We start from the raw sequence: 26,329 nt of genomic DNA, 5'->3' as shown, positions 1-26,329 counted from the left end.
TATATTGTCTGCCCATCATCACATGTGCTGATCACTGTAGAAACTGATCACAGTATCTACAAAATTTATCAATATTTTTAATGTACAGCTTATTAAAGAGCATGCGCAGGGTAAAGAAAGAAAATTAAAATGTGTTACCTGTGTAGCCTCCACCAGTCACCCCTCCAAAGCTGGGGCCTCCGCCCCCTGCTGGGACATTGAACACATTACAGGTTACTGTCTGCATTACTGCCTACACCTCTCCAATTAGAAGAAAGTATTTACTGACCCCTGTATTTTCTTAATGCATTTGTTTTCACATCTCAAGATTTAAACATGCATTTATTTTTACTCCTGCTTTTTTTTTTACTAAAAACTGACCCGATAAGCTTCCAGCTCCACCTCCTCCTCCTTGTCCTGTGCCTGTGGTGCCTCCTGGCCCTCCTGTTCCTCCTCCTACACTACCTGCACAGGTAAATGTGCTGTATTTAGGAGGGGAAAAATATGTTGTGTCAAGTGTCACAACATTGTAACTATTCAGTAGAGAATTGTACCTGGTCGATATCCAGCTCCACCCAAAGATGAGCCATAACCAGGTTTAAGAGGTTTTCTACTTCCAGTTGTTTGTCCACCAGGTCCATATCCAGCTCCTCCTGGGCCAAAACCACCAGTTCCAGCTCCTCCAGGACCAAAACCACTAGTTCCGGTTCCTCCTGGGCCAAAACCACCAGTTCCAGCTCCTCCAGGGCCAAAACCACCAGTTCCAGCTCCTCCGGGGCCAAAACCACCAGTTCCAGCTCCTCCGGGGCCAAAACCACCAGTTCCAGCTCCTCCGGGGCCAAAACCACCAGTTCCAGCTCCCCCAGGACCATAACCACCAGTTCCAGCTCCTCCTGGTCCAAAACCACCAGTTCCAGCTCCTCCTGGGCCAAAACCACCAGTTCCAGCTCCTCCAGGTCTATAACCAAAAGGACCTGTTCCAGTTCCAGATGGACCATATCCTCCTGGGCCAAATCCTCCAGTTCCTGTTCCAGCTCCACCAGCACCAACTCCTGTGCCTCCTCCTAATACTCCTACTGGGGAATATATGATCACAACTCTAGACAACATAAAGGAAAACCATAAATCATTCATAATCCAGACCCAAACCTCACCTGATCCGTATCCGGCTCCGCCGTAACCTGACAATTGATAGAGTACAATAACAGTCAAACAAACAATAATAGCATGTAATGTCTCTATCTATACAAACAACTGTACAACATTTCTACATCATACAGTTGTTGTACAACTCAAACAATAATTACCAGATTTATATGGCTTTCTTTTTCCTATTCCTTGGCCCCCTCCAACACCAGCTGTTCCCGTGCCAGTACCACCAGGTCCAAAGCCACCGGTACCAGTACCACCAGGTCCAAAGCCACCAGTAGCAGCACCACCAGGTCCAAAGCCACCGGTACCAGTACCACCAGGTCCAAAGCCACCAGTACCAGCACCACCAGGTCCAAAGCCGCCAGTACCAGCACCACCAGGTCGGAATCCACTTGTTCCTGTGCCAGCACCACCAGGTCCAAAGCCACCAGTACCAGCACCACCAGGTCCAAAGCTGCCGGTACCAGCACCACCAGGTTGGAATCCACTTGTTCCTCTGCCAGCACCACCAGGTCCAAAGCCACCCGTACCAGTACCACCAGGTCCAAAGCCACCTGTTCCCGTACCAGTACCACCAGGTCCAAAGCCACCAGTACCAGCACCACCAGGTCCAAAGCCACCAGTACCAGCACCACCAGGTCCAAAGCTGCCTGTTCCCGCGCCAGCAGCACCAGGTCGAAATCCACCTGTTCCTGTTCCAGCACCACCTTGACCGATGCTACCGAGCCCTAACCCACCTGGGAGAGCACCTGCTCCACCTGGAAAACATGTATAAGTATTAATATTCTGAATGTTGCACTTACATGATTACATTATATGATTATGTCATGACTCAGAATTAACTGGTACCTGACTTTGGACAGTGCTGATTACATATTGATGTAAAAAGCACCACTTGGACTTTTCTACACTTCAAGTTTAAGTACATTTAACTACGTAGATTGTACATTATAAAAGTGTTGAAGCGATATAACACTTCTTACCGGGTCCAAAGCCAGCTCCGCCCACTGCGGACGATCCATAGCCTTAATCAGAAAGTGTTTGTAGTCTCAGTTTCATTACAGCATAACTCCTGGAGCGGAATCATTCTAGTACCGAATGTGATCATTTTACCTGTTTTAGGAGGTTTTCTTTGACCTCCAGGAGTATAGACACCTGGACCGGTCCCTGCTCCACCCGGTCCATAGCTGCCTGGTCCTGTGCCAAATCCACCTGGTCCAAAACCACCTGGCCTAACACCACCCAGTCCTGTCCCGGAAGTACTTGGCCCATACCCACCTGGTCCAATGCCACCAGGTCCGTAACTACCAGCTCCAGGACCTCCAGGACCATAAGTACCAGCTCCAGGACCTCCAGGACCATAGGTACCAGCTCCAGGACCCCCAGGACCATAAGTACCAGCTCCAGGACCTCCAGGGCCAAAGCCACCTGGACCAAAACCTCCTGGGCCAGAACCAACTCCACCTGGTCCAGTTCCATAGACACCCGGCCCAACACCAGATCCACCAGCTCCTGCTTCATAACCAAAAAGCAATTTTTTAATTCAGTTTCTATTTCTCTTTCAGTTTCTAATTTGCATAAATACTTTTAAATATATATATATAGTATTTCTGATGCATTTCTGTCAGTTCTCCTACTTTTTGGTGGTTTGCCAGTACCCAGTCCGAGACCTGTGCCATATCTTGAACCTAGAGTTTAAAACACATTCATACAAAATTTAAGTTACAAAGACAGCTTTCTCCTTTAACTATTCAATTTATCATATTTTGCTATCATGGTTTATTTTGATATGGATCAACTTACCACCTGGCCCAACCCCACCAGGACCCGTTCCTACTCCTGATCCCCCACCTCCACCTAAACTCCCAGTTCCAGCTCCTCCAGGACCACCACCAATGCCTCTGCCAGGTCCAACACCATATCCACCTGGGCCAGTCCCATAACCCCCGGGTCCTCCACCATAACCTCCTGAACTGGCACCATAGCCACCGGGACCAGCTCCGTAAACACCGGGTCCAACTCCACCTTGGCCTCCTGCTCCAAGAATCCCAAACACTGACAGAAAGATAAAAATAATCCTTTTCTCAAGTCAAAATGAGTTGTTGATAAAGAATGGAGAATACAGTATAGAGGATGGAGGATGTAATGTTCAGACCTCTGCCTAGTTTTCCTGCCTTTCCCTGTCCGACTCCAGCTCCGATAGGGTAATGTATGCCTGACAGGGCAATGAAAAACATACTGTGTGAACTTTGAGCTGTCATCTTAGAGCCGTTGCTCTCTTAGATGGTAAGAATGGTCTTAGGCAGCATACCTCCACCTGGTAAAACTCCAGCTCCACCAGCGCCGTAGCCTGTGATGGATTATGTGTGAGATGCATAATGAGAAATCTTTGTATGGTCATAGATTTGAAATGAAGACACCAACATTTCACAAAACATGGCACCAACTAACTTTTCCCAGGTTTCAGGCTTGCGGCTCCTACTCCACCAGGCCCAGCTACTAAACCTCCTCCAACTCCTCCTGGACCTGCTCCAGCTGCCCCTGGACCCCCTCCAACTGCCCCAGGACCACCTCCAGCTGCTCCGGTGCCTCCTCCTGCCACCCCACCTAATCCGTCAGGCCGTCCACTTGCACCTCCTGCGACACCCCCATCAGGTCTGTATGCTGCATGAGGAAATACAGACATATTTTCTTTATTTGAAGTTTGATGTGTAGTGATGAGTATTAGATGTCTGTATGTTTGGATGGCAAGCATTGTACCTGTTGGCGGTTTTGCTGTTCCTCCTACTCCGCTGGCTGCAGCTCCTGGTCCAACACCTGTTCCTGTGGTAGGACTGTCTCCTCTCCCTCCTCCTGTTACACCACCAGAAACACCTCCTACTGCTCCCGGTCCTCCACCTGTGGTACCTGTGCCTTCTCTCTCTCCATCAGGACCTCCTTCTCCATCTCCTTCCCCTGGTGTGTCACCTCTGGGGACACCTGCAGATAAAGCATGAAATTACATGTATCTCATGCTAGGGCCAAGAACAAAGTCAGCAGTCAACAAAGCGTGTCCATTCAAACCTCCACCACTGAGATGCCACATAAGTGTTTATTTTTTTATTTGGATGTGATATACATATGTCAAAGACAAGGCCCGGGGGCCGGATTCGGCCCGTGAATGAATTATCTATGGTCCCCTGGATGATATTAAATTACTATTAGAACCAGCCCGCAGGCCACAGGTGTTTTGTATGCACCAACACTACCTTCCCCACAATGCAACAGTTGCCCGCAAAGTCAGTGCAGCAAGTGGGCTTCAACTTCATTATTCAGCGTCAGTCAGAGTAGAGGTTAACTTTCAGTTACCTCCCTCCTCAAAAATGGCTGAACAGAAAGTGGATGTTGAGAACGGGGTTTCAGAGGACAGAGGACATGTTCATGGAGGTAAAAGACAAACCTGTGTGTCTAGGCTGTAATAAAAGAACACAATCTAAGAAGGCGCCATCAAACGCCTCAGAACACACAGACAAAGACGTGATTTTTCTCCAAAGGAAATTGATTTTTGTCTGTGTGCTTGTTGAAAAATGTTTTCACTTGAAATTACTGACAGAGCCATATGTTATATTCAAATAATGATTAAATAATATTCACTCTTGGTTCAATAGGCTTATACATACATTCATTCATTCATTCATTCATCGTCTAGTCACAACTCCGCTGTAGCGGGTCGCAGGGTGCTTGAACCTATCCCAGCTGGCTTAGGGTGTGAGGCGGGGGAAACTCCAGGCGCGATGCCAGTGCACAGCGGAGTCACACAGAGACAGACAAACATGCATGCACACACACACACCTACGGGCACTTTGAAGCCGGCCAATTAACCTCAAGCGCATGTTTTGGAGGTGAGAGGAAGCTGGAGAACCCGGAGAGAACTCATGCAGAAACGGGGAGAACATGCAAAATCCGCACATACGACAGGCGACAGCGCTACCCACTGCACCCCCTTGCCGCCAGCATATTTACAATCGTCTCAATATGACTTAATAAAATGGAACCAGTCCGGCCCTCGGCTTATAACAAATTTGGTTTTCGGCCCTCTGTGTATTTGACTTTGACATCCCTTATGTGATAACAGTGATGCACACACATTTAAACCTTTGTTAAGTTTATTCTGCATCGTAATGCATAATTTCTTGAAGTAGTATCAGAATGATAGAAATATTGCCAGATGAGTCCTTGGCGAGAGAAAAGACAGCAATTAATTCCTGTTTTTAATATATATTAGTTTGCTGTATTTTTTTTCTTCTCATTGACAGTTTGCTGTTTGGTTTGATTATCATGAAATTTCAATGGTAAACTGATCAAATGTAAGGTTTTATTTTGTTCACCTGGTGGTTTGAGAGGTTTAGCGCCAGGCAGTGTCCCACTTGAAACATCCCCATCAGAACCTACAATGTTGGAGTATAAAACGACAAAAAAACCCCGACAAGGACTAAGTTAAATGTTAAATTTGAACCTGTATCAGCTCTTTAAACGAAAGTAGATGTACTGTAGATTAGTAGATTAACCCTGAAAACACTCTGCTTTACACATTTTGGTTTACCTACCACTGGGTTTTACCGCCTCCCCACCAACTGCAACAGCAGAAATATCAAATCAAACTTCAAATCAAACTTAATGTATATGTCACTTTTCATACATAAAGAATGCAACTCAAAGTGCTTCACAAGATAAAACGTGATAAAATAATGAAACATACAACAATAAAAAGTGACACATATAGCCCCCCCGCCTCCATTCACACACACACACACACACACACACACACACACACACACACACACACACACACACACACACACACACACACACACACACACGCCCACAGTCACACATACAGTAAGCAGACTGTGAACATGGCTTGGCACTGAGAACCCAGGTGAGGAGAAGCCACCCATGGGGGCCATCCACACTGAGAGGCATCACAGTCCACAGCCACAGGAAGCACCGCCACAGAGACCCCTCCTCAACCCCGACAGACCAGGGCAGACACCACACCAACTGCAGAGCTGCCCCAGTCCCCCGGGCCCAAGGGATCCCCAGGGCGACGCCCCCGTGGGCAGACCAGACACAACTCCCGGTGTGGAGAGCCCCCAAGACGAAACAGTGGAGCTAAAAACTAAAAGATTAAGACAGTGGAGTAAAAACAGACAATAATGATGAAATATATAAAAATTTTGGGGTTTAGAAAATTTTAAAGTAATAAAATGCACAAGGCTTAAAATAAAATTAATAAAAATAGAAATAAATAAAATAAAATAAAAATGATTAAAGGGATAAAAGTAGTATGATAAGGGAAATAAGAGAGTAATATAAATCAGTTAAAAGCCAAATTAAAAAGGTGAGTTTTGAGCTTCCTTTTGAAAATATCAACAGTCTCTGAGGCCCTGAGGTTCCCTGGGAGTCTGTTCCACAGATAAGGGCCATCGTGGCTGAATGCAGCCTCACCGTGGGTTTTTGTTATTACTCGTGGTATGGTTAAAAGGCCGGTGCCAGAGGACGTCAGGGTACGCGAGGGTTGATAAAAGCAGGTCAGATAGATAAAACGGTCCAAGACCGTTAAGACATTTAAAAATTAATAAGAGAACCTTAAAATCGATCCTGAAGCAGACGGGGAGCCATTAAAGAGATTTTAAAACTGGTGTAATGTGCTCCCACCCTCTGGTCCTCATCAGCATGCGTGCGGCTGAGTTTTGTAAAAATTGTAGATTATTAATACTCTTTTTGTGAAGACCAGTTAGCAGGGCATTACAATAATCTAATCTACAGGAGATAAAGGCATGCATCAGCACCTCCGTGCTGGCCTGAGAGAGAAACAGGCGGACTCTGGCTACATTCTTAAGATGGTAAAAACCTATCTTTGTAATATTTTTTATGTGTGGAATAAAAGTGAGCTCAGAGTCAAAAATAACGCCCAGGTTATTTGCATATTGTGCGGGTTTAAAATCTTGTAGTTTTGGTAAAAGTTTCTCTCTCTGGCCTTCAGGACCTATAACTAAAACCTCTGTTTTGTCCTGGTTGAGCTGTAGGAAGTTCTCTGCCATCCATGACTTGATATCTAAAATACAGTTAAAAAGGGCAACAATTGGCCCTGAGTCATCAGGAGACACGGTGATGTACAGCTGTGTATCATCGGCATAGCTACGGAATCTCATGCCATGTCTCCTGATGACATCCCCCAATGAAACATGTAAAGATTGAAAAGAACTGGACCTAAAATTGACCCTTGAGGCACCCCACAACTAATTTCATGTGTTCTGGAGGAACATGTATCCATACTTACAAAGAAACATCGATCTGTGAGATAAGAATGAAACCAGTTATATACAGTACCAGAGAGGCCCACCAGGTTTCTCAGTCTATTCAATAAAATGTGGTGATCTACTGTATCAAAGGCAGCACTTAAATCCAGTAGTACCAAGACTGTGAGTTTTTGCGTGTCTGCGTTACACCTAAAGTCGTTTAAAATCTTTAAAAGGGCTGTCTCGGTACTGTGGTTCCTTCTAAAACCAGATTGGTATTTCTCTAAAATATTGTCTGTATCTAAAAAAAATCAATTAATTGGTTAAAAAACAGTTTTTCTAAAATCTTACTTAAAAATGGTAAGTTGGAGACAAGGACAGTAGTTTTTAAAAATGTTGAGGTCTAAATTGCTCTTCTTCAGTCGGGGCCTCACCACCGCCGTTTTTAAGGAGGTGGGGAAAACGCTCGTCTGAAGAGAGCAATTTAATATATTTAAAATCTGCTCCTCGAAGAAACCATAAAACGTCTTTAAAAGTGATGTGGGAATTGGATCTAAAAGGCAGGTAGTGGGCTTTACTTGGGAGAAAACTCGACCAAGTGTCCTTGCATCAACCAGGGCAAAACTCTCCAGTGTTTTCTCGGATAAAAGCAACTGTCCAGATGTGTTAAAAATTACATTTTGATGTGATAAAAGATTGGACCTAATGTCATCGATTTTACTTCCAAAGTGGTTTGCAAAGTCCTCGCAGTGAGCGTCTGTTGGTGCCTATGAAGGTTTTTTAAAATTGGGATTTGTTAAAAGATTGAAGGTGGGGGAAAGTATTTTAGGGTTGTTTTTATTATCTGTGATGAGTTTTGAGAAATGGGATATTCTTGCCTGTTAGACAGTTTTATTGTAGGACTTAAGTTGTTCACGAAAGTATTTCGTAATGGACTGTGAGTTTACTTTTTCTCCACCTTCTCTCCGCACTCCTGCATTTTCCTTTTGATTTTTTGATTTCATCCGATCTCCATGGGGGTTTAGGTTTGCTTTTTATGTTTTTAATTAAACGTGGAGCCACAGAGTCCAATGTTGATTTTAATTTACTGTTAAAATTGTCAACAATAACATCACAAGGTACGGGTAAAATTTCAGCAGGAGTGCTCTGTAAAATCTCGATAGAATTTGCAACCACTTCGGAAGTAAGGTAGCGTTTCCTCACCGTTCTCACCGGGGCCTCAACAGCCAGGTCAACAACAGAGGACACCAATGGACAGGCCATAGGTTATGACCAGGTCCAGGGTGTGTCCCCTGTTGTGAGTCGGCCGTGTTACATGTTAATTAAAATCCATGCAGTTTAAAAGGTTTAAAAATTCTCTCGACAATGGGTCAGAGATGTTATTAATGTGCAGATTAAAATCACCAGTTATTAAAATTCTGTTATAGGTGGTGTGTATTGTTGATAAAAGCTCAGAAAATTCACTGATAAAAGAAGTGGAGTGCTGGGGTGGTCTGTAAACAGTAATGCAAAGGACAGGAGGACCGCTATAAACAAAGGCATGGAGCTCAAATGATGAGTAGCTGTTAAAAAAGACTTTACAATTTAATGTCTTTCTAGAGATCGAAGCAGTTCCGCCTCCTCTCTTACCACCCCTGGTAGGAAATAAAAAGTTAAAATCTGGTGGGCAGGCCTCGGTGAGAACAGCTGGTGCATCAGTGCCAAGCCATGTCTCTGTTAAAAGAATGCAATCTAGCTTACTGTCTAAAATCAGGTCATTCATAATAAAAGATTTGTTCACAAGGGAACGAACATTTAAAAGTGCCATGTTGATGGTGACAGGTGGTTTACGGACTGTACAGGTGGATTGATGATGTTTTGGGAGAGGTCTGAGGTTATTGAAGTTCACCGAGTGAACATTGAGAAATCTGCTTTGCTGGCGCTGCGTGTTGATGACAGGAATTGGTAAATTATTAGTGAGAACGGAAGGTCCAAGTCCAGTATCGTGTGTGTTCTGATCAGAGGTGGAACTAAAAACATAGGAACTGGGACCGAGAGGACATCAAGCAGTAGCGGACGGGTCAGTCTGTGCAGATTTGGGGTGGTGGGAGGAGAGTGTGGTGATGTGGGCATGCCAGGTTGGCGGACAACACGCGGGTGCCGGCCCTATTTAGGTGAAGGCCATCGTTTCCAAAAAGATATCTCCTCTCCCGAAAGACATCAAAATTGTCAATGAAACCAACATTGTAGGTGCTGCAGGAGAGCCAGGTGTTCAGGCTAAGCAGCCTGCTGAAACGCCCAATGCCCCTGCCACAGGTGGGGGTAGGGCCGGAGATAAAAACACGCAGCTGGGACTGTGAGAGTTTGTTAAAATGCTGCGTAAAATCCTGTTTTAAAATCTCAGACTGTTGTCTGGAAGTTTCGTTGACGCCCACATGAAAAATGATTATTTTGTAGTTTTTATCAGAAACATCTTTGCTTCAAATTGAACTCCTAAACATTATCCAACTATGTTTGTAGCCAGCTTCAGTTATTAGTTAGTGCCAGACTGCCATGCATAATTCTGTGATGAGAGGTAGGCGAGAAACACTCACCCTCAGGTACAGGTAAACCAGCCACAGCTGTGAAAGCGTTCAAGTGGAGACATATTGTGATCGGCATTAAAATTAAAAGCATTTGTGTTGAATTAAAAGCATTTACACTGTAGTAGAAAGAGTTTATCCCGTGTTGTCCTCTCCTGTACAATATAACAACTTCTCAGTGCTCAGTATGCTTCAAAGATTAAAGATTTATGTCAGCTTACCGGGGGCTGGTCCTGTGGAACCTGAAGGATATAACCACAAAAAAAAATCAGTCTGGTGAGTCATATACAAGAAATTTTAATAAATGTATTGACTCCCTGTGGATGTTATATGCAAAACAATTATTCTAGTTGTAGTAATTTCCGTGACGGAACTTCCATAAGGGATCAATAAAATTCTGCTACTACTACTGCTAGTATGGATGTAATGACCTTTAAATTCCCCTTATAACCATTAAAGATATGTTTAAACTGCTCAGGTGTTAGTAGCTTATTTAAATTATTAACAATGTCATAAATGATAAATTGAATCGATGTTCGTTCATTCATTTTCAATACCGCTTCATGCAGTGTTTGTAGGAAAATGAAGAAACTTTGGCAATGAAACTGACCTGGAACTTCTGTCCCATTGAGTCCTGGATTAAAAAGATAATTTTGGAGATATAAAACTGGAAAGACAACACAACTGAAAAAAAAACTTTACCAAAACAATGCATACAGAAATTCTAAAGTATGTAGCTGCTGAATGAAAAGTTATTATCTGTGCTTGCGCTGATATGTTTTTGAATTTTTGGCTACAGCACCTGGTTTTGCTCCAATGATTGGAATTCCCTCTCCACCCAGAGCATCTCCATCACCACCTGCACCCACTGGTCTGCCAGCTACACCGGTACCCCCTGTTACATTAAAATTGTACACATGTAAACACTTTAAAAGGATGAGCAGTGTTAAACAAATATAAGTAATGAATAAAAACAATTAGTTTAAGCTTTCTCAGAGAAAATAATATCTTAACCATCAGGGTTTGCGCATTCATTTCCACAGAGACGTGTTCTACGTTCTGCTGCTTTCTATTTATTGACTGTTGTAATAATCTGTTAGGTCAAAATTCTCAAATATCCAGTAATTATAAACACACCCTCTCCTCCAGAACTTCCAGACCCTTCTAGCACACTGCCATCACCTGGAATAAAAGCAAAGCATAGAAAGGACTAGAATATTACTTTATGCTTTACATCAGAAATAAAATAAACAGGAGGCAATTTTAGAATTTACAAAACTGGAGGAGATGTGACCAAAAGTCTGAATATTAATGCCTTTATAGAGGCTTTTCCTTTATTTTAGTGAGTTTATTAATAACAACGGCTATAACCATCTTTAACAATGTAATTTCCTCCCTTTTTCTCCAAAAAGAACTCAGGTCTGAATTCGAACCAGGACGCATCTTGCTGTGAGGCGACACTTTTAACCACAGCACCACCAGACTTCCCTTTTCAGGTGTACTGTATATCATTATAAAACTCATGCACTAGAAGCCCTGTGAGTGAATGTGTCGTAGTCATATGTGACTGCTTTTTGTGACTGTACATACAGCACAGGTACCTTCTGAAGCTGGACCTGGTGTGCCACCTGTAGGTCCAAGTCCTCCTCCTGATCCAGACATAGATATAAATTATGGAGATTATCCTCATTTACTTTAAACATTTAATTTATATTGTCAATTTGTACATCAAACAGTTACCTCTGGGTCCAACTGTTGTGTCGGCACCACTGCCAGTGCTTGTTCCATTCACTGAAACACCAGGAACAGTCCCTGTCCCGGCTCCTGTAGTTCCAGGTCCTGTTCCAGCTCCTGCAGTTCCAGGTCCTGTTCCAGCTCCTGCAGTTCCAGGTCCTGTTCCAGTTCCAGGTCCTGTCCCAGTTCCTGCAGTTCCAGGTCCTGTCCCACTTCCTGCAGTTCCTGGCCCTGCTGTGCCAAGTCCAGTACCAGTTCCTACAACACCAGGTCCAGTTCCTATCCCAGGTACAACTCCACCAAGCTTCTCTACAGTTGAAATGGATGGTCAGATAATTCAAGGCAGGAGCTCCCAGCTAGCTCTGCTTCTCGTTACTACTTGATAAACACATGATGACACTTTCCCATACTTACCAGCTTTAGACCCAGCTGTACCATAGCCTGAAACAAATTAAATTTATGTAAGTGTTTGACTGTAATAAAGTCATTAAACATTTATTCAAATGAGATAAACGTTTAACAATCTGGTATTTCATCTCTTCTCTTTGAAGCAAAAAATGCTGCATGAAAGTTGTCATTCTTTAACTGCTGCCGAGACTGGATCAAGAAATACCAACATTATGACATCATAAAGACTTTCTGCTTTTGGTTTTCATCTTTAACTGTTAAGACAGGATAAATAAGAAGCAAAACTGTCACCTTCATTGTGGACTGATTCCAGTTCATATTTCACTTTTAGTGTTTCACATAAAAAAGAGTAAAGGGATACTGTATACTGTATTGTTACTTTGAAGCCATTCCTGTCCTCCCAGTCTTACAACCAAATATTTTAGTTTTTTTGAAACTATTATCTTTATTGTTCTGCTGTCATATCAACATTCCATCATTCAATGCACATGTTTGTTGTACTTCAGTGATGATGTATGCGGTCTGATCAGTTGGTACAAGGAATCAGTCGCTGTAGTTCCTACTAAACACCAGCAGAGGTCAGTAAAGGGATGGTTCAATACAACATGAACGTGAAACCTGTCATGTGATTTAGAAATGAACATGACATTAATGAACGGAAAGCTAATAAAAACCAACCCAGACTGGCCGTACCAGTTCCAAATCCTCCAGGTCCGTAACCACCTGAGCAATGACAGGATAGACGCTGTTAGTGAAAGTCACTTGTGATTTACTAACAAAAAAACACTGTAGTATTTTTGTTAGTAAATCACACGCATACATATTAGTGTGTACAAGCCCCTGTAATACATACAACCACACACAAGGGGGCCTGTAAGCATGCAATGGGAGGTACAGTGGCAAGCAGCTCCTTCTTGGTGCACCCCACATGAGCAGCTTGTGAGGGGGGCGGCACCTTGCTCAAGGGTGCCTCGGCAGTGCTCCAGAGGTGAGCTGACACCTGATTTTGGGCAGGAGCGGGAATCTAACTGCCGATCGTAGAGCTCTACCACCTACTCTACCACCGAGCCACTGCCGCCCCATATATATGAGATAGAGATATAAAGTTAGATAGATAGATAGATAGATAGATAGATAGATAGATAGATAGATAGATAGATAGATAGATAGATAGATAGATAGATAGATAGATAGACAGACAGACAGACAGACAGACAGACAGACAGACAGACAGACAGACAGACAGACAGACAGACAGACAGACAGACAGACAGACAGACAGACAGACAGACAGACAGACAGACAGACAGACAGACAGACAGACAGACAGACAGACAGACAGATAGATAGATATTTTTAATGATGCTGAGAGCTCAATATCATACCTCGTCCTGCTCCACCCCCCAGTACACCCCCAGCACCCGTCGCCACCTGACCTACACCAGGATCAGATATATGAATTAACATTTGGGGTAATTTGCACACACCATTAATCATTGTGTTATAAAGAAAACTTGTGTTTCCTACCATATTTAGCAGCTTTTGACCCAGTGCCATAGCCTGTAAATGAAAGAATAAATGTTTTATATTTTGATGCAATGTCATTTAGTCTAGTATTCTGATTGTATTCACATAGATTGGATTTGATTGTACTGATCTAGGACAAAATTGAAATCACCCCCATCTGGTGAGCACCAATGCCCAGACAGGAGTTCTATGTCTGACTACATGCTGAACAGCTGGGATTCGTTCAAAACTATGTGTCTGGCCCCAGTGGATGTGGAAGACGTCAAGGATGTGTACATCTTCACCTCCACGACAATCAGGATCACAGCGCTGGGGTTTGGAGTTTTCATGCTACATCGCAAGCTGAGAAAAATGGCAATACAACAGACCAACGTAAAAGAGGATTACGCCCAAGCTGTGGAAGCAACAGCCAGAGTGCATGCTGCAAGCAAGGAGGCCATGGCTCTAATGCTGAGTGATGCAATGGCCAGGATGAGTGACCGGCAGGACAATGACAATGCTCAGTTCAAGGAAGACATCACTCAAAAGCTGGAGAGATTGGGAGAACGTATGGAGGTGATGACCAGGAACTGTAATGCTGACACCAGTGATTAGGAGTAGGGGCAGGCACAGAATTCAACATCTTCTCAGCCACACAAAACAAGAAATTCAGTCGGCACCGACACCATGAAATTGCCCAGAAACATCATTCGGAATGGACTACAAAAAGATCATTAACAAAATTGGACTCTTTTCAAGAACTGACAAAGACGTTTGCAAAGATCCATGTCTATTGGACTGAATGGACGATTTAAAACAACAATGTAGCAAAATAAAATAATTGGAATGTGACATGCAATGTATGAATTTGGTTGATAATGTGTTACAATGAGAGAGATGTTGTTGATTCAGGGGGCTGGAATTCTACAAGCCAATGGCTTCTACCCGTCAACCCTTTTTTTTTCTTTTTGGATGTTGTTGTTGATGTTCCAACACTGATGAAAGTGAAATCTGCTGTAATAACATGTCTGGAAAAAAAACAAAAAACTAAATAAATAAATAAGTAACCTGTTCCATATCCAGGCCCTGCTCCTGCACCATAACCTCCACCTGGTCCGTAACCAAGTCCTGGTCCATTGCCGCCAGGTCCATATCCTGTACTTCCAGTTCCGCCGCCACCAGGCAACCCTAGAGAGGAACAACTGGATGAGTTTGAGCCCAAATTCAGACTTGAGATAATTTCAAAATCTTTCTAAAAATATTTGTCATTCAAGTAACTCACGCTGACAAAACGTTTCTTCATGAAAGTATGAAATATTGAGTCATGATGATAATGTGAACCTTCTTTCTTTCTTAAAGTAGAAGTATCTGTCATGCTAGATTTTAGATGGACTGTCTGGAGTGTATTTTATTAAAGAAGCGTCTCATAATAAACTTGAAGTTTCTACTTTAAAGTTTTTTGAATTAAACCGATTATACCTTCTGAGCTTTTATTGTGTGGCAAAGACCAAGACCTTTAAACTATTGATCCTCTGAAGTAAGTATTCAAAGAACAATCAGAAAATCACCATATTTGTGAGGAAAGCTACCTGAGAAAAGCCTCGATCAGTGAAAGACTGTGCACACTGGTAGTGACATTCATGTGAGTGTCTGGGTCTGGAACCACAATGACACACACAGTAACACATAACGCATTCTATCCTCTCTGACAGCTCTGCACTCAAACCAGTACAGTAGTTTATTAATCATGACCGCTGAACAAGAAACTACGAAAGGAAGAACTACAATAGTTACAAAACTGAGTGGGTAGGTCATGCAGAATATGCTTAATAATCTAATTCTGTTTGAGTCGCACAGTTTCTGAGGAATTATCGGAATGATCTCCCTCCGGCCCCACCTGGTCCAAAGCCACTTGGTCCAGCTCCTGTTCCAAAACCAGAACCGGGTAAAGGACCGATCCATTGTCCTGCTCCAGGTCCACTACCGGTTGGTAGCCCAGCACCTTGTCCTGGGACCCCTCCTCTTGCTCCAAGTCTGGAGCTGGGTCCAGCTCCACCAAGTCCTCCTGCACCCAGGGCTCCTCCAGTTCCTCCAAGCAGGTTGTCTGTAACAACTGTTGTTTTAGAGACTGTAGGGTGTTTGTCTGCCAGATGTGCTGATCTTCTGATACGTTAGGCATCTACATGTACAACTACAACTGAATATTATGTCATATCGCAGATGCAGAAGATGATAAAAGGGTTACATGATGAATCTGTATTTTGTCATTTTATAAATTTAAAGTGTTCTTACCATATTTTCGAGCCTTGGCGCTGGCATAACCTGAGAAGTTCAGGCACATGAAGAACTGGTAAGAGCCCAGAATTACCCAGTGGACCTATATGAATTAATGTGGTCGGGTTTGAAGATATCTTTCTCTTTCATCCTACCTCCAGGTCCATAACCAGTACCAGCACCACCGGGTCCAATTCCTCCACCTGGTCTATAGCCTGTCCCGGCACCACCTGGTCCAACTCCTCCACCTGGTCCATATCCAGTACCGACACCACCCGGTCCATATCCAGTACCGACACCACCTGGTCCAACTCCTCCACCTGGTCCATATCCAGTGCCGGCACCACCTGGTCCATATCCAGTACCGACACCACCTGGTCCAACTCCTCCACCTGGTCTATAACCAGTACCGACACCGCCTGGTCCAACTCCTCCACCTGGTCCATATCCTGTACTGGCACCACCTGGTCCAACTCCTCCACCTGGTCCATATCCTGTACTGGCACCACCTGGTCCAACTCCTCCACCTGGTCCATATCCAGTACCAGCTCCACCAGGCCTGACTCCAGTACCGCCAAATACTCCATTTAGAATGCCTATAGAGGAGAAGACAATTTGATATGTTCAAAAAGCTTTTCTGAATAGAAAAACTCAACTATAATAGCGTTTAATAAAAGTTCCTACCATATTTGCGAGCTTTGGCGCTGGCATCATAACCTTAAATGCAAATGAAGTCATTATACATGTGGAGTGGTGTTGACAACATGACAGTCTGTGGATGACTGCATATTACTACCACTACTACTCCTACTACTAGTTCTCCTCCTCCTCTTCCTACTACTACTACACCTACTTCTAGCACTATGACTACTACTACTACCATTACTACTGCTACTACTATTACTACTTCTACTGCATCCTGTATTACACACAGTTATTTCTTTTATTTTTAGAGCTGTTACTGTTAAATCAAAAGAGAAACAAAATAAAAAAACACGTCAATGCATTAGTAATTACCTCCTGGTCCTGTTCCTGCTGCTCCCAATCCAGAACCAGTTCTGCCTGGCCCAAATCCAGCTCCTCCAGGGCCAGTGCCAGCACCACCAGGGCCAGTGCCAGCACCACCAGGGCCGGTGCCAACACCACCAAGGCCAGTGCCAACACCACCAGGGCCATAACCAGGACCCCCTGACCCAGTGCCAGTAGCACCTGGACCGAAACCTACACCACCACCGGGTGCCACTCCTCCCAGTCCTCCACCTCCAAGACCCCCAGTTGCACCAGGGCCTGCACCACCTGGACCAAAACCAAAGCCCCCACCACCAGCTCCTCCACCTGGTCCACCCCTTCCAAGGCCTCCAATGGCACCGGTGCCTGCACCACCTTATAATCAAAAAATACCTTTAATGAATGAAAACATGTTGATTGTTGGAACATTTTCTGAAAATATTCCACTAACTCCACACCAAGTTTTATGAAACACTGATGGTACATCTTGACCTCCTTAAAACATCAGGAAAAGGTCCATGACTCCAGATTTACCTAATCCGGGTCCAATGCCTGTTCCAACTCCACCACCTAATCCAGGTGTTATTCCATTTCCAATTCCAACTCCTGATCCAGGGACGAATCCCACTCCTCCTCCTGGGAGTCTTCCACCAACAACTCCCAAAGTGCCTCCTTGACCGAGCGACCCTCCTTCGGCCCCAGCTCCACCTGTTTGACATTAAATTTCAATAAAGAGCAACAGTTGCGAGGTGCTGACGCTTGAAACCACTCGTTTTCGTAGCCATATTTTGCATTTTACCATATTTTGCTGCAATTTTTGCTGGATTCTTCTTTGATTTACCCCCTCCTGTGGTTGGAAGAACACGTGTCTATGTTTTAGGATTTGTCCATGTACAGTTATCCCTTAAGTCATATAATCCTACAGTTCTACTGCTCCTAATTTTGCTGTACTAATGATTTGTGATTACCTGACTTTGGCGATATGAGAGGGTAACCTCGAAAAACACCAGGCAGCGGCTGTCCACGGCCATCTAAGGTGACATATACATATATATATATATAAACTGTATACTGTATACCTCAAATTGACTTGAATTAATTTTACTCTTTAAAAAAAAATATGTAAAATTTCTTTTGAAACTGTTTGTATCTTTAAGACTTACTGCCGGCTCCTCCTGGTCCAACACCCCCCTGGCCAAGTACTCCTATAAGGAAAAAGCCAAATATTTAGTATTTTTAGGGAACGATGCATCCAAAATGTGATGTTCCATCATTCATTAGCGCAGAGCCTGTTAACACACCAGTCTGAGGCCCAAGTCCTGATCCTGTGGCTACTCCAGGAAGAACCCCACGGCCCCCAAAACCTTGCCAGGGAAAAAAAAAAAATCACACCCACACACATCTGTTGCTTCGTCTGTTCTAAACACAGCAAACTCTTCCCCATGATTTATAACTGTTTTGTTTTGATCACATATTTATGTATTTATTGTGTGTCCACATGCCTTGGCCTGGTACAAATCCACCTTGATATAGTCCAGGCATCCCAACTCCTGTGTGACAGCAATATGCAAATTTATACCCCAAACATTTGTAACAACCAAAAATTCAGTATTCCTGAGTGATCATAAAATATGAACAGAACAGATGTTATAAATCCTTGAGCAGCAAAAAACATTGTAATTCACCTGGGACTTGCTTTGATGCTTTACCACCAACCTTTCCTCCACCAGTAGCACCAGTTTGTGGCAGCGTTGGGGCTGAAATAAAGATGAAGAAGGAAAAATTTGATTTTAACTCATAACTGAAAATACAAAACAGAATTATTTTCAAGGTGTACATCTTAGAGTTGTTTTTTTTATCATGAGGTAACTGAATCCAGCGTTAATAGCTGAGATTCCTTCTGTTTGTCTCCAAAAACAAAACAAAGAAACAACTTCATATGAATAATAATGTTCTCACGTTAATGTCTGTGCCAGCAGGCATGAAGTGAATGTCAGAATTTGTGATTTCAATATAAACTCGTTCTCTATTGTGTTATACTATACTGTTGAACACAGTATAGTTTACTGTAAATCATGTTATTTACCTCCTCCTGGCACAGCAGCTCCACCAGGAACAACTCCTGCTCCACCAGGAACAACTCCTGCACCACCAGGTCCAAATCCTGCTCCACCAGGACCAACTCCTGCACCACCAGGTCCAAATCCTGCACCACCAGATCCAAATCCGGCTCCACCAGGTCCATATCCGGCTCCACCAGGTCCAAATCCTGCTCCACCAGGACCAACCCCCGCACCACCTGGCCCAACTCCTGCTCCACCAGGTCCAAATCCTGCTCCACCAGGACCAACCCCCGCACCACCTGGCCCAACTCCTGCTCCACCAGGACCAGCTCCTGCACCACCAGGTCCAAATCCTGCGCCACCAGGACCAACTCCTGCACCACCAGGTCCAAATCCTGCGCCACCAGGACCAACTCCTGCACCACCAGGTCCAAATCCTGCGCCACCAGGACCAACTCCTGCACCACCAGGTCCAAATCCTGCGCCACCAGGACCAACTCCTGCACCACCAGGTCCAAATCCGGCTCCACCAGGACCAACTCCTGCACCACCAGGTCCAAATCCGGCTCCACCAGGACCAACTCCTGCACCACCAGGTCCAAATCCGGCTCCACCAGGACCAATACCTGCACCCCCAGGGCCCACCCCTACACCACCAGGCCCAAACCCAGTTCCACCAGTACCAATTCCTGCACCAGGCCCAATCCCTGCTCCACCAGGCCCAAATCCAGTAGCACCAGACCCAATTCCTGTTCCACCAGGTCCAAATCCTGTTCCAATAGTCCCGACTCCTGCACCTCCTGGCCCAACCCCTGTGACACCAGGCCTAAAGCTGCTTCCTCCAAGGGACGTTCCAATTCCACCTAAGGTGATAAATACCAGTTTCAAGCATATATCAGGAATTAAAACTGTCATGTTCATCAGTTGACAGTAAATACCTGTTTTGGGGGGCTTGGGAGCCATACCACCTGGTCCATAACCTCCATAGCCACCTGGGTCAGCACAGAGATTTGTTGGGTTAAGAGTCTTGTTTAAAGGAGCACCTCTGAGGCAGCTTGCTGATGTTTTATGGACATTGTTTCAGTAAATGATGACATGTTGTGATAAACTCCATCCGTCCATCCATCCATGCATCCATCCATGCATCCATCCATCATCTGTCTTCAATAACAGCTTATTCTATGAAGGGTTCCAAGAGTCTTGCATGTTGACCTACTTTATTAATGCTGTAATGCCCTCATACACTTTTTGTTCTTCAGAAATAGAAATACACTGACAGTATATGTTGAAGAAACAAATGGAAATGATGTTAATGGTAGAGAAAACGACTGACCTCCGGGTAGGTAACCTGTTCCAGTTCCAAGCCCTCCAGTACCCTGACCCTGGCCTCTGCCAGGGCCAAGGCCTCCTGCTCCAAGTGGTCCTCCACCCAAACCCCCTGCCCCAAAACCTAACAAGCAGATAAAAGAAGACAATGCTTAGAACTTCCTATATTTTCTCAACGTCATGCATTAATGAATCCAGTGTGTTCCTCTATGACTCCACCTTTTTGTAATTTTATACATGTACAATGGTTGAGGAGAGCAGAACCTCACACGGATTAACTTATGCCCTGGAATGGCTCAGAACGTTTGAAGTGTGGATGTTTGACTTTAAATCTAAATCTCAGACAGCATTTGGCTGAGGAAGGGTCAATAATAATAACAAGGCAGCGGAGAGGCAAGTCAAGCTTGTGTGACAATATAGCTGAGAACAACCACAAATACCAACGGCTTGATGGTGGTTACTCCTTTAAAAATAAACTGCTGTCACATCAAACTATAATTTTCATAAAGTATTTTAAACTATAGCTCTTTTTTTTTTATTGAATAAATCAGTTTTCTTCTATTTTTATATATGTTGTCTTAATTCCAAAAAGTTGCTGTTTTTGTATGCCTGTTTGCTAAGTTTGGGCTTTGGTGGATTTTTGTATTTTTTGTTGTTGTTGCAGCACAGTATTTGTAAATGTCTGCCTCCAATGAAGAGTTTAGGTGATTAAGGATGTCTGTATTTTATTCCTCAGGGTGTGGCAGGATAAAACAAACACACTTTCTTGTCTTTGTTGTTAAGAAGGCCAAACATGTAGAAACGTGGAAAGTGTGACATGTGAGTGTGTTTCCTGTGGTTACACAAACCAATTTTTGCCAACCAGCATGATGCCTGGATTTAAAAGGTTCCAAAAATTAAAAATAACCGAGGCACTACCTCTTAAGAATTGTTTGGATATTATCAGCAACATTCCATATCCTTCACACGGTTAAGGGACGAAAAACAGAGAGGCCTGAAATTCCAAAGCAAATCAGTCTTTCTGACTGGCGTGATGACTTCCGTCCTTTATCAGGCAGCTGCCATGCCTAATGCATTAGTCGTTATCACTGTGTATGTGTGTGTGTGTGTGTTGTGTTTATGTGTGTGGGAGAGAAAGAGGTTTGTCCAAGAGGGCAGTTGGACCACAGGCTGTAACGTTATGAGGAAATTAAATAATGGTATATGAACTGAATGACTGTGAGTCTATCACAAGAACAACATCAACAGTACAGCACTAACCACTGCTCCAACATGTGGAGCAGGGAACTTCCACTTATTGTGAAAGCTGGATGTCGCAAATAAACATAAACCATCAGTGGGTAATGATCTGACCTAGATTTTAGCCCTTTAAAGCCAAGTGTATCGAATGTGAAACACTTGTATCGTATTTGATACACTTGGTTTGCATTTTGCATGTAAAAAAAAAATCAGGATTTAGCAAAATGTATACAAATTAAAGTTCATATATAAAAATTTGTGATAACTTTTTTTTGACAAATTTGTCAGTAGATTCCATTAGGACCTTCTTTCCAAAATGATCTTTTTCATTTCATGGAGTTTATCCCAGCAGAATCAAAGTACAAGTCGCCAGGTCGACCAATGGTAGGCACCTGGAAGGAACCCACTAAGTCATGTGGAGAATGTACAAAAACCACAAAGAATATTGAGGCCAGGACTTTCTTGATGTGAGGCGATTGCTCCAGCCTCTGCACAACCATGCTGTCCCAAGTTTGGACCTGATATCCTCATTTATGTGATGCGGCAAATGTATGTGCGCAGTGAGTAATTGTGTGTCTAATCTGAGTAATGCATTATTTTGTGTTCTATCTTTGCCAGCAGATAGTGGCCACAAGAAAGACAGAACCTTACTTCCCAATCCTTAGTCTGACATAAATTTGTTGTTTGTATGATTTTTTTCCAAAAAAAAAAAAAAAGAAAAAGATTCTTTGCCTGTGCCTTGGCCACCACCAGGGCCGACTCCTCCAGGTCCAGTTCCATAGCCTCCAGGTCCGAGTCCAGCTGGTCCAAAACTACCTGGTAAGGTTCCTGCTGCACCTCCTTGTCCAGTACCAAATCCTCCTGCAGGCAAGCATAATGCCAATAAAAGATCATACTCTGCATAAGTAAAATGATAAATGATTATTGATTATGGTCTGATTGATCACTTACAGCACAAGCCAACATTCACCTCCTTACACATACATTCACACATTGGTTGCAGAGGCTAACAAACATATCAGGAGTGATTCACACACACCAGTGGAGCAGCCACCGGGGGCAAACCGAAGTTTTCAATCTTTCTCAAGGACACTTAGACATAAGGGACACTGGTCCAGGATCAAACCACATAAGGGGAGCTGAATTTTTATTAATTTCCGTCCATGGATTTTTTTTTTTTTTTACATTTACTGTATATGAGAAGCCCTCATGTGTCCTCAGGGCTAAACCTCTATTTAAGTTCACCTTACATGAAGGTACTTACCTGTTTTTGGAGGTTTTCGACCTGTAAGAAGAGGACAATTGGTTAAACCAAGAGAAACACAATGGATGCTTGAACAAGTAGACAAAGAAGCCATGTTTGCTTTACCTGCCCCAAAACCTCCAGGCAGGACTCCTAATGTACCACTGCCACCCGGCCCAACTCCCCCGGGACCAACTCCTCCTGGTCCAACACCTCCTGGTCCAACTCCTCCGGGTCCAAAGCCTCCCAGAATAAAGCCCCCAGGGCCAACTCCTCCTGGTCCTGCTCCACCTGGACCGACTCCTACTGGCCCAATTCCTCCTGGTCTGACACCTCCCGGGACAACTCCTCCAATCCCAGCTCCTCCTGGTCCTTGACTGCCGTAGCCTCCTAAAGAGAACAATTGGGGAATTTTAAATTGGACACAAGCAAAAACACACAAGTTGGATTTGTGAATAGTGAAAAGAACATCAGATTACTTAATTGAGGTTCAAATCAACATGAAGGATGTCATCTGTGAGACAATAAAATCTGTTGACTCAAATGCAGCGAGTTGTGTCATTTAAATAGTTAAAAATACCAATACTGCATCTGACATTGAATGTGTGTGTGTTGCCTGAAGTGATGTGAATCATTATGATCTTAAGAAAACACAACAGTCCTGTCAGTAAATTGACAGCTAATGCTTTTCAGTATTAATCTGAAAACAGTACAGTATTAGCTTCCACCTCCACCTTGTCCTGGACCAAAGCCACCAATGCCAGGACCGGCTCCTCCTACTCCCAGTCCTGCTCCTCCAGCAGGTTGAAATCCAGTCCCAACTCCACCAGGGCCAAATCCTGTTCCAGTCCCAGCTCCTCCAAAGCTAGTTCCAGGGCCGACACCAGCACCGATGCCGGCTCCAGCTCCTCCTGCTGCTCCACCAGCAGGGATGTATACACCTGGAACAGAAGTTTTGGTTTTGTCAATTTGTATGTTTGGTTGGTTCCTTACAGATTACAAACAAATAATGGATATAATGTCCATGATTCAGGAAAGAGGAGTAAGGCATAGACACAGAGTCTGCTCTGTCTCCTTTTAGATTTGGAATAGCTTTAAATTATAGTTAGGTTTTCTGTTCAAGAAGAAAATCAGCTTTTATTGAATAGATATTCATAAAAGTTGGACTGTGAAAGGTGTTTTTATTGTTTTGGTCAGATCAGAAATTATTTGAGGAATTCATGAGTCAATGTATGAGTCAGAGCTAATGATGACAATAATGATACTCCTCTTTGCCAGCACTCAACTGATTAAATCCATTAGTCAGGATTAACAAATAGGAACAGATACCACACAAGTGGAGAGAATGTGTATGTCTGTGGTCATTGCTTCAATGCACGTGTGTGTGTGTGTTTGTATGTATGTGCGTATTGATTATCCTCCCTATACTGTGTCCGAATCTCTCTGTAGCTGATATCAAACACTCATTCATTCAAAAGGCATGCATCTGGTCATAACTCCGACCCTTTTCTGCACCTACATTCAGTTTCACAAATCACATTATCCAAAAATAGAAACAGAGAGTGAACAACTATAAAAGGGAAGGGTTTTTAAAATCCCACAGTCCAGATGTGAAAAGAAGTCTGCAGGGATTCCTGAAGAATGCAAGTTTCTGATCTCACAGAATTGCCATGTATAACACATTAACAACATGCAGTAAATAACTAACGTTTTCAGTCATTCAGTTCTACCTGCTACATTCTGCAGGACAGAAACAAACCTCATCCAAAAAGAAATAGTCGTCTTTGGGTAGAATCTTCACAGAAATAGAACTACCGTTGTGCCTATACTCAAAAATTTAAGGTCTAAATTATATGACATTTTTTCAATTAGACACAGGTTTTCTACAGTGATATTAATACCTCATTGTTGAATTAGCAGAATTTGTCTCACTACCTCCACCAAGGAGGTTATGTTTCCTCCTCAGCCCGATAATAGATCGGTTGGATTGTTCAAAGGATTGTGCAGAAACTACAAGGCGGGTTTCCATGAAACTTTGTGGAGGGTTGAAGCATGAGCCGTGACAGTTCCACAGACATGTGAATGATGGCTCAGGCTTGGCAGAGGGATACGCTCCATTACTGTTATTATTACTCTGTCCATGATATCATACTGTAACTATTATTGCCATTCTGGTGGTGTAGATCTTGGGATGGCACTTCATAGAATGGATTTATAGGTTTATAGGTTTCTGCAGACAGTAACATCCCCCAAGACCTGATTTTTGGCATCCCAGCTATCTTTCACTAGCAGGTCAAAATCTGCCCTCAGTATTTATTGGAGGGATTGATTGAGATGTTGGTGAAGACATTCAATGGTTTTCATCAGATGGCAGAAAATGTTTTGCAAGTCAAGTAGTCATAAAATATAACATATGACATAGATATTCATGGTTTTAGTGATCTCTAGTGATTCCTTGTTCCGATATCTATCTGCACCTTATAAAACTTCAATATTCATGTGAATATTGAATATTGAAGTATACCCACTTCTGGACTAATTTTCTTTGCAATCAGCTTCACCGTCTTGCAGAGTTATTACCATGGATCCACACCTATAGTATGGTTGGAGGTGCAGTGAGTCTATTTTTTATGTTAACATAAAAGTACATTTAAAAATGAAGGCCATGGTGCCTGCTTTACAGACTCCCATCAAATAATATCACATTTTTTGCTTCTAAAAATGTTTATTTGAGTTGCAGAAAATCTTAGGTCTCCATCGATGAAACCACAACACTGTTTTAAACTGGAGGGATGAGGTAAACGGTAAGAAATTAAAGCTTTTAATAACTTGCAGCATCATATTAAATTTTTTTTTTCATTGAGACCTCATTCCTAAAGACGAAGGAGATTTTAAAAATACACCTGGGCTTTGTGAACCCACAGAGATCAAGCAGTGTGATGACACTGAGCATTGTGTCAGCATTGCTGTTCCTAATTATCATGTTTACATTCTGAAGTGCTTCTATCCAGACAAACATCTGGAAACCGAATAATACGTAACTATCTGTGCATCTTTAAGAAAAACGTGTGCGTGGAAAGTGAAGTCCTTTGAATCATCCAACTAAGACAAGTTCTGTTTATTACTGGAGAGAAACAGACTTCTCTTTGAAAGGAGCTGGCAGCAGACATGAAAACGGTTTTGATCAGGACAGATAAATAGTGTCCAAGGAAAACTCAGTCCAGCTTCCCCCACAATCAGATCCTTAATCCGACAGCAGTTAGAGCCTCGCTTTAGAGATTACATGTAAATTAACAAATTCTTCTCTTTACCTGACAACCTCTGCAAGGTGGAATGCAGGTTTGAAACTGTACGACTGCAGGAATGATGGTGACGTCAGTCATGATAACTCATAGACACTTTTCTTCATTGAAAGCACACAATTAATCAAGTTTGTGGGAGGATTTGTAAATCTTTTGCTGCATGCATTTAAGGGAAAAAAATTCTGCAATTAGTATTTTTTTAATCATGACAAACATTAGTAATTTGCAGCAGCCAGTTTCTGATCTAATCTT

The 26,329-nt window shown here is 43.2% G+C and overlaps 1 protein-coding gene across 11 annotated transcripts in view; it reads right to left on the bottom strand.

Moving 5' to 3' along the window:
* The window catches only part of elnb (elastin b), a 29,025-nt gene that overhangs the window by 2,170 nt on the left and 526 nt on the right, over positions 1 to 26,329 (bottom strand). The window contains exons 3-48 of one of the 11 annotated variants that reach the window (XM_068330655.1): positions 23,504 to 23,716; positions 22,902 to 23,165; positions 22,797 to 22,817; positions 22,265 to 22,393; positions 20,301 to 20,417; positions 19,906 to 19,959; positions 18,991 to 19,830; positions 18,590 to 18,661; positions 18,407 to 18,454; positions 18,206 to 18,268; positions 18,068 to 18,109; positions 17,873 to 17,935; positions 17,704 to 17,751; positions 17,439 to 17,612; positions 16,914 to 17,279; positions 16,581 to 16,613; positions 16,052 to 16,492; positions 15,915 to 15,944; positions 15,520 to 15,726; positions 14,691 to 14,810; positions 13,644 to 13,676; positions 13,502 to 13,552; positions 12,795 to 12,839; positions 12,123 to 12,149; positions 11,715 to 12,017; positions 11,576 to 11,623; positions 11,112 to 11,156; positions 10,777 to 10,869; positions 10,585 to 10,608; positions 10,196 to 10,216; positions 9,987 to 10,013; positions 5,719 to 5,745; positions 5,500 to 5,559; positions 3,892 to 4,110; positions 3,583 to 3,795; positions 3,443 to 3,481; positions 3,287 to 3,346; positions 2,935 to 3,186; positions 2,769 to 2,819; positions 2,245 to 2,646; positions 2,115 to 2,156; positions 1,287 to 1,889; positions 1,134 to 1,160; positions 534 to 1,055; positions 361 to 444; positions 139 to 189 (exon numbers count right to left, since the gene is read on the bottom strand). In XM_068330655.1, the coding sequence (XP_068186756.1) occupies positions 139 to 189; positions 361 to 444; positions 534 to 1,055; positions 1,134 to 1,160; positions 1,287 to 1,889; positions 2,115 to 2,156; positions 2,245 to 2,646; positions 2,769 to 2,819; positions 2,935 to 3,186; positions 3,287 to 3,346; positions 3,443 to 3,481; positions 3,583 to 3,795; positions 3,892 to 4,110; positions 5,500 to 5,559; positions 5,719 to 5,745; positions 9,987 to 10,013; positions 10,196 to 10,216; positions 10,585 to 10,608; positions 10,777 to 10,869; positions 11,112 to 11,156; positions 11,576 to 11,623; positions 11,715 to 12,017; positions 12,123 to 12,149; positions 12,795 to 12,839; positions 13,502 to 13,552; positions 13,644 to 13,676; positions 14,691 to 14,810; positions 15,520 to 15,726; positions 15,915 to 15,944; positions 16,052 to 16,492; positions 16,581 to 16,613; positions 16,914 to 17,279; positions 17,439 to 17,612; positions 17,704 to 17,751; positions 17,873 to 17,935; positions 18,068 to 18,109; positions 18,206 to 18,268; positions 18,407 to 18,454; positions 18,590 to 18,661; positions 18,991 to 19,830; positions 19,906 to 19,959; positions 20,301 to 20,417; positions 22,265 to 22,393; positions 22,797 to 22,817; positions 22,902 to 23,165; positions 23,504 to 23,716 (6,714 nt within the window). The remainder of the gene's footprint in view (positions 1 to 138; positions 190 to 360; positions 445 to 533; positions 1,056 to 1,133; positions 1,161 to 1,286; positions 1,890 to 2,114; positions 2,157 to 2,244; positions 2,647 to 2,768; positions 2,820 to 2,934; positions 3,187 to 3,286; positions 3,347 to 3,442; positions 3,482 to 3,582; positions 3,796 to 3,891; positions 4,111 to 5,499; positions 5,560 to 5,718; positions 5,746 to 9,986; positions 10,014 to 10,195; positions 10,217 to 10,584; positions 10,609 to 10,776; positions 10,870 to 11,111; positions 11,157 to 11,575; positions 11,624 to 11,714; positions 12,018 to 12,122; positions 12,150 to 12,794; positions 12,840 to 13,501; positions 13,553 to 13,643; positions 13,677 to 14,690; positions 14,811 to 15,519; positions 15,727 to 15,914; positions 15,945 to 16,051; positions 16,493 to 16,580; positions 16,614 to 16,913; positions 17,280 to 17,438; positions 17,613 to 17,703; positions 17,752 to 17,872; positions 17,936 to 18,067; positions 18,110 to 18,205; positions 18,269 to 18,406; positions 18,455 to 18,589; positions 18,662 to 18,990; positions 19,831 to 19,905; positions 19,960 to 20,300; positions 20,418 to 22,264; positions 22,394 to 22,796; positions 22,818 to 22,901; positions 23,166 to 23,503; positions 23,717 to 26,329) is intronic. The other 10 variants (XM_068330657.1, XM_068330658.1, XM_068330659.1 and 7 more) reach the window with 10 other exon arrangements.

Source organism: Antennarius striatus, chromosome 13 (genome assembly GCF_040054535.1).
Source record: "Antennarius striatus isolate MH-2024 chromosome 13, ASM4005453v1, whole genome shotgun sequence".
Taxonomy (NCBI): domain Eukaryota; kingdom Metazoa; phylum Chordata; class Actinopteri; order Lophiiformes; family Antennariidae; genus Antennarius; species Antennarius striatus.
Note: the sequence above shows the minus strand (reverse complement) of the source record. Positions and strands in the feature narration are given on the sequence as shown.